Source organism: Erythrolamprus reginae, chromosome 1, assembly GCF_031021105.1.
Source record: "Erythrolamprus reginae isolate rEryReg1 chromosome 1, rEryReg1.hap1, whole genome shotgun sequence".
NCBI lineage: Eukaryota > Metazoa > Chordata > Lepidosauria > Squamata > Dipsadidae > Erythrolamprus > Erythrolamprus reginae.
This window is the reverse complement of record NC_091950.1, coordinates 21341091-21356747: the sequence shown is the minus strand read 5'-3', so window position 1 is coordinate 21356747 and position 15657 is coordinate 21341091. Positions and strand designations below refer to the sequence as shown.

General features: G+C 42.3%; 1 protein-coding gene across 1 annotated transcript in view; it reads right to left on the bottom strand.

Moving 5' to 3' along the window:
• Nucleotides 1-310: 310 nt before the first annotated feature.
• Nucleotides 311-15657, bottom strand: part of MKNK2 (MAPK interacting serine/threonine kinase 2) — a 74196-nt gene continuing 58849 nt past the window's right edge. The window contains exons 11-14 of the mRNA XM_070746837.1: nucleotides 9456-9650; nucleotides 7376-7540; nucleotides 5004-5047; nucleotides 311-1214 (exon numbers count right to left, since the gene is read on the bottom strand). Of these exons, the coding sequence (XP_070602938.1) occupies nucleotides 962-1214; nucleotides 5004-5047; nucleotides 7376-7540; nucleotides 9456-9650 (657 nt within the window). The 3' untranslated portion in view covers nucleotides 311-961. The remainder of the gene's footprint in view (nucleotides 1215-5003; nucleotides 5048-7375; nucleotides 7541-9455; nucleotides 9651-15657) is intronic.

Here is a 15657-nt window from a genome sequence, read left to right as displayed (position 1 = left end):
AAAATACAAAATAAGTGCTGTGAACAGTGCCAGGAGGTGGGGAGAAGGAATTTATCCCCACATGTATGGGTTTCCTCTTCCCAACCCACCTCCCCTTCTGTTTATACCCCAGATATAACTACTTTCAGCTTATAGAATCTACACCATTTTAGGGAAGATTCTGCAATCTCCCCTAAATTTTCCCCATACATGAACATTCATACAATCCATGGACTGTAATTGTTTCCTTCCTCCCCCCCTGCCTTTTGTGGGGAGGGGGAGACAAGATAGATCCTCTCCCCACCCACCCTCAAACCATACAGAATCCAAGTAGTAGTTAATGTTTATTTCGGTCGTTTTTAAAAAAAGAGAGAAAAGAAACCACGAGCAAGAACAAAATAAAAATAAATGTAAAAAAAAAAGAAGCAAAACCACTCTCCAAACTTCTTTAAAAAATGCTACGTTTAAAAGTTCAGGCTTGGGGGTGGGATAGACGAGGGAAAGGGGTTCTCCCTCCCTTCTTTTCACAGTACAAGAAGCTGAGAGAAGTGGGGGGGGGGGAGAAGGAAAAAAAAGCCCCCCAGATAAGCTATCCTTCAGTCGGGAGGAAGGGACAACTTTCTTTTTTTTTTAACTTTTTAAGAGGAAAAAAATTACGTGTGTATCAAAATGCACTGGGGAAGAGGGGAAACAAGGGAAGGGAGGAATAGAATTTAAATAGCTTTTTTCAAAAGAGAGAGAGAGAAAGAGAGAAAGAAAGAAAGAAAGAAAGAAACACAAAGGAACAAGAAACAAAACAGCCCGTGTGTGTTGAACAAGATCAAAGACAGAAAAGAATCCTTGGAAACCAGCCAATTTGATCTTGATCTTTTGTTAAGCTATTCAAGCAGACCTTTTTGTCCAAAGAAGAGACACAAAGGGGCGGGGGGGAGGGGTTGTGTGTGAGGGGAAGAAGAATGGACTGGTATAGAAGGAAAGGCAGTCACATGTGATCCCCAACCATGACCAAAGGGGTCACCAGATGCTGGGTGGGGTTCGCTTTCGCCATGCTTGTCTTCTGCCTCCGTTTGGCCAGCTTGGATTCGGAAGGGGGAGAAAGGTGCATAGAGCATGAGGTAGCTTTGATGATGATGGGGTGAGTCTCCTCCGCAGCTTCCTCCTCGTGCTGCATTAACTGGCGGTTGACTGCAATGGCTTCGGCGGCAAACGAGGTCAACTCTTTGGCACTGCTGTTCCTACCAGGGGCAACCACAAGAAAGCAAATTAGGACCGTCTGGATGTCGTATTCCTTGTGTAGGTCAAAGGCCATATGGATGGGCATGCCCAGATATGGCCTGAGCCTGCAGACGAGTGCTTAGTTCACATTACGTTAGCATAAGCTTTGCTCACAGGCTTTGCAATACAGGTAGGCCTGGATTTTTAGCCGTGAGAAAAGTTTGTTTGTTTATTTATAATTTATTTATTAATTTGACTTCTACGCCACCCAATCCCGAAGGACTGAGGGCGGCTTGCAACAATATAAAATACTAACAATAAGAAAGAAGTCAAATATACCGTATATACTCGAATATAAGCCGACCCGAGTATAAGCCGAGGCACCAATTTTTGCCACAAAAACTGGGAAAACGTATTGACCCGAGTATAAGCCGAGGTTAGAAAATGCAGTGGCTACTGGTAACTTATAAAAATGGAAAACAATAAAATTACATTAATTGAGACATGTTTTAGAATATTTATTTTAAAGAAAACCAGTAAACTAGCTCTGTAAATTTAAAAGAGGGTAAACAAATTAACAATATTAACAATAAATTAAAAAGTAAAAAAAGTAGCTCGATCAGGAACAAAGCTAAAACCTAAGAGTTAAAATCCTTCAAAACTGGATTCCTTCTCATCATTAATTGGATTTACATTATTGTTCTGTTTTTATATATGCTGTGAGCCACCCTGAGTCCTTGGAGAGGGATTGCATACAAATCCAATTAAATAAACAAACAAACAAACAAACAAATAAGTGTATCCAAAGAAGAGCTTCAGCATTAGCTGCTGTGAGGTTATCAGCATAGAAAACCAAATAGATAGATAGATAGATAGATAGATAGATAGATAGATAGATAGATAGATAGATAGATATAGATAGAAAGATAGACAGACAGACAGACAGAAAAATAGATAGATAGATAGATAGAAAGAAATAGATATATAGATAGATAGATAGATAGATATAGAAAGATAGATAGACAGACAGACAGATAGAAAAATAGATAGATAGATAGAAATAGATACAGATAGATAGATAGATAGATAGATAGATAGATAGAAATAGATACAGATAGATAGATAGATAGATAGAAAAATAGATAGATAGAAAAATAGATAGATAGAAAGATAGACAGATAGAAAAAGAATTCCTGTCTAGCTCTGCCTCATAACACATTATTAGATCCTATCCAAGCAAGGACAGCAACTACCACAAAATACCATTTTTTAAACAGTTTAAATCCTTTCAAAGGAGGGGGAGGAGAATCTGACAGCAGGGGGCCTTTTTAATCCGACTCACCATTGCAAATGGCTGCCTTCTTTGCTTGAGCTAGGGAGAGGAACTACGGCGTGCGACAGGGGACAAAAGCTGGTGCCTCCTCGCTCTGGCTCAAGCAATGTCGCCCTCGTGTGGTGACTTTGTCAATGACCCGAGTATAAGCCGAGGCTGTGTTTTTCAGCCCATTTTTGGGGCTAAAAAACTCGGCTTATACTCGAGTATATACGGTAGTTATAAAACCATTTAAATTAAAACCCTAATAAAATACTTCACAGAAAGTTCATGTTTTCATGAACTGACAGTGCCATTAAACACGTTGCTTTGCCTAGCTGTCTATCATTATACCTTCAGCATTATCTATGATATTGGCATGTTTATGAATTACAGCATCATGTAAAATGCACATGTGTATTAGCTGCATTAGGTCATAGAGAACAGAGTATTATAAAAAGAAGTGCTGTGTGATATAAGTTTGCTTCCTTTGGTTTTGTTTTGTTTTCCACCAATGAAGTTTGGCTTTTTCACTCCTGCAATTATGATGATGATGATGATGATGATGATTATTATTATTATTATTATTATTATTATTATTATTATTATTATTATGTCATTACAACATAGCAAACGAGATCACTCTGGATTTCGTATTTCATCACCAGTCGGGCGCTTCCCAAGCACCTAGGACTGTGTGATGTAGCAGCGAATTATGTTTGTCGATCCCAGTAAAGCGGCCTTTTGCAATTGACAGATGGAGATTTTGTCAATTCCGATTATTATTATTATTATTATTATTATTATTATTATTATTATTTATTAGATTTGTATGCCGCCCCTCTCCGCAGACCCTGGTCTATTTTGTTAACCTATTCAGTATCCGGACCTCGATCGAGCATATCCCAAACACTTCAATTTTTTATTTTTTTTTTAAAGGGTGGATGCAGAAGAATAACTTTTGGCATTACAGGTAGTCCTTGATTTAATAACAATTCAAAAGAGAGACTCAGGGTCGCTTTTTTAAACTTACAACTGTTGCAACATCCCCCTGATCATAACATCAAAATTCAGACACTGAAATAACCTTTAAGACACCCACAGGACTTGAGCAAAATGGCTCGGTTGAGATCAGCATATGTGGGACTGATTGGGGTAGATTGTAGGGGTGATACTGGGATATAGTTTTATTGTATTTTATTTATCTATACATTAAATTATTGCATTTTGTTTCAATTTCATTTTAAATTGTATCTTATTCCAATTTCATTTTAGTTTGTTATTTTATTTCATTCCATTTTAAACTGTTTTTTATCGGATTTTAAGTAATAATTTGTGTCTGGAACTCTGCACTTTGGGATGGCCCAAGAGCTAATCAATAAAGTAAACCGGCTACTGATTCATATTTATGACCCCATATTTCCTGGAGTTCCTGGCATTACCTTATGCGACCTTCTGACAAGCAAAGTTCACTCAAGTACCGTCTCACTTAACAGTAGAAATGTTGGGCTCAATTGTGCTTGTAAGTCGAACACTGCCTATAACTTATTTTATAGGTTGTTGGCAGAGCAAAACATACCGTATTTTTCGGAATATAAGACGCATCTTTTTCTCCCCTAAAAGAGGCAGACAATTTGGGTGCATCTTATACTTTGAATGTTGCTTTTTTGAAACTTTTTCCCAGCCCTATCGAGGTGCTAATCCCGGCTGGCTGGCTTTTTTCATTGCTACTCCCTCCGAAAAAGGTTGTTTTAAACCCTAACCAGGGTATAAAATAATGTGCTGAAGCTGACCAGACTAAGGACACTGGCCAGATGAATACCTGGTAGGTAGATTTCCCCCCCCCCCTCCTCAAAATTTAGTTGCATTTTATACTCTGAAAAATGTGGTATGTGTGTTTGCAACTGTGATCCCTTTGCTCAGCTCTTGTATTTCTTTCATTTGCTGTTAAATGCATTCTGAATTTTGTTTCAGTGTTTTGCATTGTTAGCCACCCAGTTATTTGCTTGGGGTGGGGGGCATATCAATTTTCTAAGTACATAAATTCATTGAAGGATGGCTGTGATAACAGCAGAACTGCCTACGTTTTCTGGCGTGCCTTTCCATCTTTTCATTGCTATTCCCTACCACCTATTATTAAGCTGAAGTTCTACACACCTTAAAATTACCATGGAAATAGTGATAATTATACACACGTTATACTGGTTTATGACCGAAAGGCTGATAATGCATTCAAGATTAGAATGCTGTTGCTTTCCATGTAGTTAGTTGCTGAATAAAAACAAATTCCCAAGTGACAAGAAACATTATTATTATTATTATTATTATTATTATTATTATTATTATTATTATTATTATTATTATTAATTAGATTTGTATGCCGCCCCTCTCCGTAGACTTATATGTGGCTCTAATTCTCTGCAGACGTTAAGAAAGATTTGAGTTTATATCTCAACATTCTTATTTATTAACGCTATTTCTGTAATGCTTCACTCACCTTTGTAGGATGATTGGAGTGGGGAGCGTGTTATCAGGAGCACACTAGAAGCAAAAAAAAAGGTGTCACCATTATAATCACTGCTTACAACTCCTTGTAGCCCCCTTCCTCCTCCATGCCCTTTTAAAGTTACACCTTCTCTGCCTTTATCCATGACAATATTACAGTTCCATTTAAATAAGTGCAATGGAGATATGTCAGCCCTATTCAAATATAGGTTCCTCTTGTAGCTAGGTATTTCTAAATAAACAGTGGAGATTCATTACTGGAGATACACTCTGGACACTGACAGAACACTCACTTTACAAAAAAAAGAGTACATGTTTGGGACTTCCAAATCTGAAAGGAAGTGTCTCTCTACCTCGGAAACTTCTAAGATATGTGCCCTCATCACCTCGAGGCTCGACTACTGCAATGCTCTCTACATATATATTAAGGGGTTTTAAGTTAGTTTTTAGTATTGGATTTTTACTGTACATTGTTCATGACTGTTGTTAGCCGCCCCGAGTTTTCGGAGAGGGGCGGCATATAAATCCAATAAATGAAATGAAATGAAAATGGGGCTACCTTTGAAAAGTGTTTGGAAACTTCAGATCGTGCAGAATGCAGCTGCAAGAGCAATCATGTGCTTTCCTAAGTATGCCCATGTTACTCCAACACACCGCAGTCTGCATTGGTTGCCGATCAGTTTCCGGTCACAATTCAAAGTGTTCGTTATGACCTATAAAGCCCTTCATGGCACCGGACCAGGATATCTGCGAAACCGCCTTCTGCCGCACGAATTACAGCGACCGGTTAGGTCCCATATAGTTGGCCTTCTCCAGGTCCTGTCGACTAAACAATGCTGCTTGGCGGGACCCAGGGGAAGAGCCTTCTCTGTGGCGGCTCCGACCCTCTGGAATCAACTCCCCCCAGAGATTAGGACTGCCCCCTCCCTCCTTGCCTTTCGTAAACTCCTTAAAACCCACCTCTGTCGTCAGGCTTGGGGGAACTGAGACATCCCCCCCCCTTGCCTATGTAACTTTGTGCATGATATGACTGTGTGTATGTATTTTATATATTAGTGGGTTTTTTTCCTTTTTAGACTTTTTAATGTAAAACTGTTATTTTAGATTTTAATTATTAGATTTGTTACCATGTATTGTTTTTATCACTGTTGTGAGCCGCCCCGAGTCTACGGAGAGGGGCGGCATACAAATCTAATAAATAATATGTGGATTTCAATTCATGGCCGCCTGGAGAATTCTGGGAATTGAAGTCCACATACCTCAAAGTTGCCAAGGCTGAGAAACACTGCTGAAAGTTTAGGTTGCATTTCAATCAAGCCTGATGACTAGAGATTTCATGGATAATCCTCACCAGGGTTTTGGCTACAATCAATGTCATTTTTTTAAAAAAACTTTGGCATCTTAATTTACATTAATACTGAATATTCTCGCTTGGCGGCATTCAGTTGAGAGGCTGTATTTTTTTCTTTTTGTTATTATGTTGCACGAAATATCAAATGGGTTACATATACATGTGACTTTAGAGTAAAATTTAGGATTGTTAATGTTGATAGGAGTTATATTAATTGGGTTTGGAACAAATCTAAAAATTCGGGATTATATACTACAAGAGGGAGATGAAAAAGGTTTGAAATTTGTTTGTTTGTATTTGTTTTTTAGTTTTTAATAATAGATAGGTCATACAGGGGCTTTTAGTTTTTAGAAAAACATATTGAGAGAGAAAGGAGGCACTATGACTTAGTGTTTAACTTGTTAGGAATATTGTTCGTAATAAACATTTCAATGAATATCAATGGTGAAATTTAATTAGAGGATAATTGATTTAGCTGGATGACAAAATTAGAGAGTTTGGGGTGAGGAAAAAATGATTTATACCGAAATTAAATAGGTATGAACTAAGAATTTTTTGTGATTATACATGACTTACTAACACAATATTGCACTTTATTGTATTGTATGGATGTATGTATGTGTAGAGGGGGGGAAATTACCCCAAAAAGACAAATACAGAAAGAGAAAGAGAAAGATAGATGAGATATAGAAATAAATAGAAATAAATGAGATAAATGGAAATAGATGATAGACAGACAGACAGATATATGAGAGATAGATGAGGGAGATAGAACTAGAGAGATGATGGAGGGAGGGGTGGGACAGAGGAAGGAAGGAAGGAATAAAGAAAGGAAGGAAGGAAGGAGAAAGGAAGGAAGGAAGGAAGGAAGGAAGGAAGGAAGGAAGGAAATCAAGATAGATAGATAACCATCCTGTCAGACAAATAGTCCTTCATCCCAGATAAGCAGAAAGGCAAACAACACAATCTCCTATCCATCTTTTGTCCACCTCAGCCAAAGATACAGTACTCACCCCTTGTACCCAGGGATGCTTGAGGACTTCGGCCGCGCTCAGACGTTTTTTGGCATCTCTTACAAGAAGCTTTGAAATGAGGTCTTTAGCTTCAAAAGAGATGTGAGCCCAGTCCTTGTCTGGGAATTCGTATTTCCCCTCCTGGATGCTTTCAAACAGCATATTCTGCAAGAAGAGAAATTTATGTTACAAAAAGAAGCCAGCACATCTAAAAACAGTTGTTGTTGTTTTTTTAAAAAAGTACAGGACCCAATAATGACAGTTCTTAAAAAAGAGGGAGGATTAGGGGTGAAATCCAGCAGGTCCTGGAGAACCAGTAGCGGAAATTTTGAGTACCATATTTTTCAGAGTATAATCTCTTTCCTCCCTAAAAGAGGCTGAAAATCTGGGTGCATCTTATACTCTGAATGTAGCTTCTCTCTCTCTCTCTCCCCCACCCCAGCCCTAACTAGCTGCTAGCGATCTTCCCAGCTCTTACCTTGCAGGCTCTTTCATTGTTTCTCTCTGCAAAGAATGTTTTCCAAGCCCTAAGTCTTGGCAGGGTTTTTCCCCCCATTGCTCTAACTTGCTCCAAATGTTTCTTTCCAGCCCTAACCAGGTGCTAACAATGTTCCCAGCTCTTATCAGCTTGCAAACACTTTCATTGTTTCTCTCTGCAAAGAATGTTTTCCAAGCCCTAAGTCTTTGCAGGGTTTTTTCCATTGCTCTACTTGCTGCGAATATTTCTTTCCAGGGGCTAAGCTTGCAAGCTCTTTCATTGTTACTCTCTGGGAATCAAGTTTTTTAAAGCCCTAACCAGGGGATAAAATAATGTGCTGAAGCTGACCAAACTAAAGACGCTAGCCTGACCAATATCTAGTAAGCAGATTCTTTTCCCTATTTTTCTTCCCAAAAACTAAAGTGCGTCTTATACTCTAAAAAATACAATACAGTGGTCCCTCGATCACCGCGAGGGTTCCGTTCCAGGACCCCAAGCAATGATCGATTTTTCACGAAGTAGCGGTGCGGAAGTAAAAACACCATCTGCGCATGCGCAGATGGTGTTTTTACTTCCACCGCAGCAGCGAGGAGCTGAAGATTGGGGTTTCCCCGCCGCCTCGCTGCTGCTGCTTGTCCGCGCGCGCGCCGCCCGCCCTTCGGCCGCCCACCCCGTTGCTCTCGCTGCTTCCCAGCTGGGAAGCGGACCCCGCGCGCGCGCCGCCCGGCCTTCCCCCGCCCACCCCGTTGCTCTCATTGCTTCCTAGCTGGGAAGCGGACCCCGCGCGCGCGCCGCCCGGCCTTCCCCCGCCCACCCCGTTGCTCTCATTGCTTCCCAGCTGGGAAGCGGACCCCGCGCGCGCGCCGCCCGGCCTTCCCCCGCCCACCCCGTTGCTCTCATTGCTTCCCAGCTGGGAAGCAGACCCCGCGCGCGCCCACCCCGTTGCTCTTATCGCTTCCCAGCTGGGAAGCGGACCCCAGCTGGGGAAACTCCACCATCTACGCATGCGTGGCCATAGGAAAAAAAGGGCACGCATGCGCAGATGGTGGAGTTTACTTCCGGGTTGAAAACTCGCGATATAGCCCTTTCGCGATGCTCGAGGACGCGAAACTCGAGGGATCACTGTAGTTCGAAGAATCTGCAAATACCACCTCTGGCTGGCAGCCCCAGAGTGGAGCGAGAATGGGGATTTTGCAGCATCCTTAACCCTGCCATACCCACCACCCCACACCCACAGAACTGGTAGTAAAAGAAATTTGGATTCCACTACTTAGGAGACGTCAATGGAGCTTAGAAACATAGAAACATAGAAGTCTGACGGCAGAAAAAGACCTCATGGTCCATCTAGTCTGCCCTTATACTATTTTCTGTATTTTATCTTAGGATGGATATATGTTTATCCCAGGCATGTTTAAATTCAGTTACTGTGGATTTACTAACCACGTCTGCTGGAAGTTTGTTCCAGGCATCTACTACTCTTTCAGTAAAATAATATTTTCTCATGTTGCTTTTGATCTTTCCCCCAACTAACTTCAGATTGCCTTGCTGTTTAGGACTTTGCACCGCTGGCAAAGAGGAAGTGCGCCATCTGGGTATGATCACCTGGCAAGCAGGGCACGCTTCACCACGGTCCCAGCCGCAGTCAGTCCCACAGTGACCAACGAAAGGGGGGTAACCGCTCAACATGATGTACAGAATGACTCCCAAGCTCCATAAATCGCAGCGCTTGTCGTAGATGGACGCTTCTTCACTGAAGGCCTCCACTACTTCCGGAGCCATGTATTCTGCTGAACCACACTGGGGAAAGAGAGACAAAATTCGTTAATAGCCACCAGTTTAAAGAGCTCGATTCAGAAGCAGTTACGGTGGTACCTCTACTTATGAAACTAATTCATTCTGTGACAAGGTTCTGAAGTAGAAAAGTTTGCAAGAAGAAGCAATTTTTCCCATAGGAATCAACGTAAAAGCAAATAATGCGTGCGACTGGGGAAACCACAGGAAAGGTGGAGGCCCTGTTTCTTCCCAGGAGATTCCTAGAGATGCCTCATGGAGGCTTCTCCCCGCCTTTTCCGGCCCTGTTTCTTCCCAGGAGATTCCTAGAGAGGCCCCACAGAGGCTTCCTCCCTGCCTTTTCCGTCTATCGTTTACAGAGGCTCCAATTTGTAGGTGGAAAATGGTGCTTGAGAAGAGGCAAAAAAATCTTGAACACCCAGGTCTTATCTAGAAAAGTTCGTAAGTAGAGGCGTTCTTAGGTAGAGGTATCACTGTATTTTTTCAGATGTGTGTGGGTGTGTGGGGGGTTAAATGCAATGGTTTTGTCTGCGGTTAAAACTACAGAGAAGCCTAATCAAGAAAAATGATTATCTACAGGACCGTCTTCTGCCTCATGTATCCCAGCGGCCGGTCAGGTCCCACAAGTCGGCCTTCTCCAGGTCCCGTCAGCTAGACAATGTCGCCTGGCGGGGGGCCTAGGGGAAGAGCCTTCTCTGTGACGGCCCCAGTCCTAGGGAATCAACTCCCTCCAGAGATTCGTACTGCCCCCACCCGTCCCACAGTTTTAAAGACCCACCTTTGCTGACTAAGTTTAACATCTAGCCCCAGCCGATGAATGAATTTATAGGTATGATTGGGAGAATGTGAGCGACTGGTTTTAAGAAATTGGGGGTTTAGGATGCTTTTAGATTTAGATTTCTAGATATTGTATTTTTTTCTTGATGTCAGCTGCCCTGAGTCTGAGGAGAAGGGCGGCATAGAAACATAGAAGACTGACGGTAGAAAAAGACCTCATGATCCATCTAGTCTGCCCTTATACTATTTCCTGTATTTTATCTTAGGATGGATATATGTTTAGCCCAGGCATGTTTAAATTCAGTGACTGAGGATTTACCAACCACGTCTGCTGGAAGTTTGTTCCAAGGATCTATTACTCTTTCAGTGAAATAATATTTTCTCATGTTGTTTTTGATCTTCACCCCAACTAACTTGAGATTGTGTCCCCTTGTTCTTGTGTTCACTTTCCTATTAAAAACACTTCCCCCCTGAACCTTATTTAACCCTTTGAAATATTTAAATGTTTCGGTCATGTCCCCCCTTTCCCTTCTGTGCTCCAGACTATACAGATTGAGTTCACGAAGTCTTTCCTGATACGTTTTATGCTTAAGACCTTCCACCATTCTTGTAGCCCGTCTTTGGACCCGTTCAATTTTGTCAATATCTTTTTGTAGGTGAGGTCTCCAGAACTGAACACAGTATTCCAAATGTGGTCTCACCAGCGCTCTGTATAGCGGGATCACAATCTCCCTCTTCCTGCTTGTTATACCTCTAGCTATGCAGCCAAGCATCCTACTTGCTTTCCCTACCGCCTGACTGCACTGTTCACCCATTTTGAGACAGTCAGAAATCACTACCCCTAAATCCTTCTCTTCTGACGTTTTTGCTAACACAGAACTGCCAATCCCATCACTACACCTACCTACATGTCTCAGAATCTTGGGAATAATCTGAGCCCTCAATATGGAAGCCAAGAAAGATCAAAGAACCCAAATTCAAATTCCCTGCAAGGAAATGCATTCTTTCCCCAAGATGTCTACCCAAGCCATAGAAACATACTAGCTTGATTCACGTGGTATGTTTATCCTAAAACCCGGCTTAACCAATTAAAATTGCTATTTTTACACAAAATCCTGTGCTACGCACAAAGTCTGCTTCATTTACTATGCAATGTTAACTGCCGAGATCCATAAGGAAGTAAATGGCAAACTATCCAATCTCACTGTAATCAGTGCAGTATGACGCAAACCACGCAGGCTATTTTCAATGCAGAAAATTGAGTGCAATTCAATGCAGAAAATTCAAATACACATCTTTCACATATAGCGTTTTGTTTTTGAATCGGCAAGTCCAGTTGCTAATTCTCAAACGATTGTCGTCCCAATCCAGCATTTCCCAAAACATTAATACTAATCTATAAATTTACCTTATTCTAATCTATCAATGTTGTTGTTGTTGTTGTTGTTGTTGTTGTTATTATTATTATTTATTAGATTTGTATAGAAACATAGAAACATAGAAGATTGACGGCAGAAAAAGACCTCATGGTCCATCTAGTCTGCCTTTATACTATTTCCTGTATTTTATCTTACAATAGATCTATGTTTATCCCAGGCATGTTTAAATTCAGTTACTGTGTATTTACCAACGTCTGCTGCCACAGAGAAGGCTCTTCCCCCGGGTCCCACTAAATGACATTGTTTAGTTGACGGGACCCGGAGGAGACCAACTCTGTGAGACCTAACCGGTCGCTGGGATTCGTGCGGCAGAAGGCGGTCTCGCAGATACCCTGGTCCGGTGCCATGCATACAGAGAACAAGACAAAGATTCTTTTGGCTTTCATACTAGAGGCAACACACAGGTAACACTGATTTTGTATAGGTAGTCCTCGGTTTAACAACAGTTCCTTTAGTGACCGGTTCAAAGTTACAAGACCACTGGGAAAAGTGACTTCTGACCATTGTTCACACTAACTCCAACACTCCGCAGTCTGCATTGGTTGCCGATCAGTTTCCGGTCACAATTCAAAGTGTTGGTTATGACCTATAAAGCCCTTCATGGCATCGGGCCAGAATATCTCCGGGACTGCCTTCTGCGGCACAAATCCCAGCGACCGATTAGGTCCCACAGAGTTGGCCTTCTCCGGGTCCCGTCGACTAAACAATGTCGTCTGGTGGGATCCAGGGGAAGAACCTTCTCTGTGGTGGCTCCGACCCTCTGGAACCAGCTCCCCCCACAGATTAGGATTGCCCCCACCCTCCTTGCCTTTCGGAAACTCCTTAAGACCCACCTCTGCCATCAGGCATGAGGGAATTGAAACATCTCCCCCTTGCCCATGTAGTTTTTGTGTATGATTCGATTGTGTGCTTGTTTTTTATATATTGGGGCTCTTTTGCATTTTTTTAAACTTAAAACTGTAATTTAGATTGCGAAATATTAGATTTGTTACTATGTTTTGTTTACCATTGTTGTGAGCCGCCCCGAGTCTACGGAGATGGGCGGCATATAAATCCAATAAATCTAATCTAATCTAATCTAACAACTATTGCTGTAGCCCTATGGGTAATGTGATAAAATTTGGCAACTGACCCATATTTATGACGGTTGCAATGTCCTGGGGTGAATTGATCCCCTTCAGAGCTCTTCTGACAACTGAAATCAAGATTCACTTAGCAATCGTGTCCCTAACTTAATAACTGCAGTGATTCACTTAACAACGGTGGCAAGCAAGGTCATAAAACGGAGCAAAACTGAACAAACGTTTCACGTAGCAACAGAGATATTCAATCTCAATTGTGGTCATAATAGCACTTTGACTTGACAATAGCACTTAAGACTTTAAGTGCTTTAACAGCCGTCTTTAAGCGGTTTACAGAATCAGCATATATTGCCCCCAACAGGCTGAGTCAACCTTGAGCCTGGTGAGTCGAGAACTACCTATAAATGGGTTTTGTGGTGCTCTCTCATCTCCTAAAAATAAGGTAGGAGCATTGCAACACTGGTAATGTTCCAAATAGGATCGGATGCTATTTTCCCAGACCCAACTCACACTCAATGGTTATTGTTCTGCCGGGCTCTATGGTATGAGTCTCCCGAAAATTTAACGGTAAAAATTTCAGACACACACACACACTTGAAAGTTCAAAAACAATGTTCTTTATCACAAAATTCAAAAGAAACAAAGCACCCTTTTTGTATTGCAAAGAGCACTCGTCCCAAAACAACCTTGTAGGCCGTACAATCCCCTTAATCAGTCCTTAAGTACTTAGCTAGCAGCTGTGAAAAAAAAGTCACAGCCCTCCTTCTTCCACGAAGTTAGACACACACACTTTGCTCTGCTTTGGTTTTAAAATCGTGAAAAATCAACAAAGTCCAGAAACAGCAAGGCACGGTCCACAACGATCAGATAATCTTCCACAATGGCCAAGCCAGCACGCTGCTATTTATATCAGCAGCTCTAATTGCTGGAGCCCCACCCAAACCCAGGTGGCCTCTCTTATCTCCTGTAATATTTCCTCAATTGGTCTCTTCGATGCGTAATTCTGCACCTGCGTGGGTCTAACACTTCCTCATCCGAATCGACCGAAGATAATGGAGATTGGCTTCCTGGGCTGTGAGCCAAGCCCCCCTCTTCCAAGTCACCCCCACCTTCTTCTTCGTCTGAGGAAACTTCACTCCCTGACTCTGTCAGCAATAAAACAGGCCTATGACATGTTGATGTTTCCCCTGCATCCACCTCCACATTCCTTGGGGCAGGAGCTGTGCCAGAGCCAACCACAACAGTTATACAAAACTTTGGGCCAGGGATCCCCAAATAAGACTTCTGGACTTCAACTCCCAGAAGTCTTTAAGTTGCCAGGTTTGAAGACCTGTAATTTGCACTATTGCTTGTCTCATCTTAGATCCTAGAACAGTGATGGCAAACCTTTTTTCCCTCGGGTGCTGAAAAAATATGCCCACACCCATAATTCAATGCCTTGGGAGGGGAAAGACTTCATGAACTCAATCTGTATAGTCTGGAGGACAGAAGAAAAAGGGGGGACATGTTCAAAACATTTAAATATGTTAAAGGGTTAAATAAGGTCCAGGAGGGAAGTGTTTTTAATAGGAAAGTGAACACAAGAACAAGGGGACACAATCTGAAGTTAGTTGGGGGAAAGATCAAAAGCAACGTGAGAAAATATTATTTTACTGAAAGATCCTTGGAACAAACTTCCAGCAGACGTGGTTGGTAAATCCACAGTCACTGAATTTAAACATGCCTAGGATAAACATATATCCATCCTAAGATAAAATACAGAAAATTGTATAAGGGCAGACTAGATGGACCACGAGGTCTTTTTCTGCTGTCAGTCTTCTATGTTTCTATGTTTTCCCCACCTTCTGGAGGCCAGAAATGGCCTGTTTCCCAACTTCTGGTGGACCCAGTAGGCTTGTGTTTCACCTTCCCCAGGTTCCAAAAGCTTCCCTGGAGCTGTGGAAGAGTAAAAATGCCCTCCCCCATCCCTCTGGAGGCTCTCAGGAAGCCAAAAACATCCTCCCAGCCCCTCTGTGGAAACCAATAATCAGCTGGCCAGTATATTGGAGCTGAGCTAGGGCAACAGCTTGTGTACTAGCAGATATGGCTTTGTGTGCCACCTGTGGCATAGGTTCACCATCAATGTTCTAGCAAGAGTTCTCATGGAAACAGGATGCTTCAGTTCATTATTAATTCTTCTGTCTTTGTCTTAATTTTTTGGCCAAGCTTATTAAAGGGTTGGAATGGGCCTTTGGGAGAGCACATAAAATAAAAAAATACAGTAATACCTCGTCTTACGAACTTAATTGGGTCCCGGAGGAGGAAGAACGCCGAGAAGCCCCCCGGCTGTTTCAAAAGGCGACAGCCGGGCGGTGGGGCTTCTCGGTGGCCTCCCGAAGGCCGAACCCGGAAGTTTGGCAAAAGTTCGGGTTTGGCGTTCGGGTTTGGGAGGACGCAGAGAAGCCCCACGTCTGTTTCAAAACGCGAAAGCCGGGTGGCGGGGCTTCTCGGCGGCCACCCGAACCCGAACTTTTGCCGAACGTCCGGGTTCAGCATTCGGGCGGCGGGTTCGTAAGACGGAAAAAGTTCGGGAGAAGAGGCAAAAAATTTCCGAACCCCGGGTTCGTATCTTGGATTGTTCATATGGCGAGGGGTTCGTATCACGAGGTACCACTGTATGTGTCTTTCAGCTGCTCCTTATACCAGGGGTAGGCAATGTTGGTTCCTCTATGACAT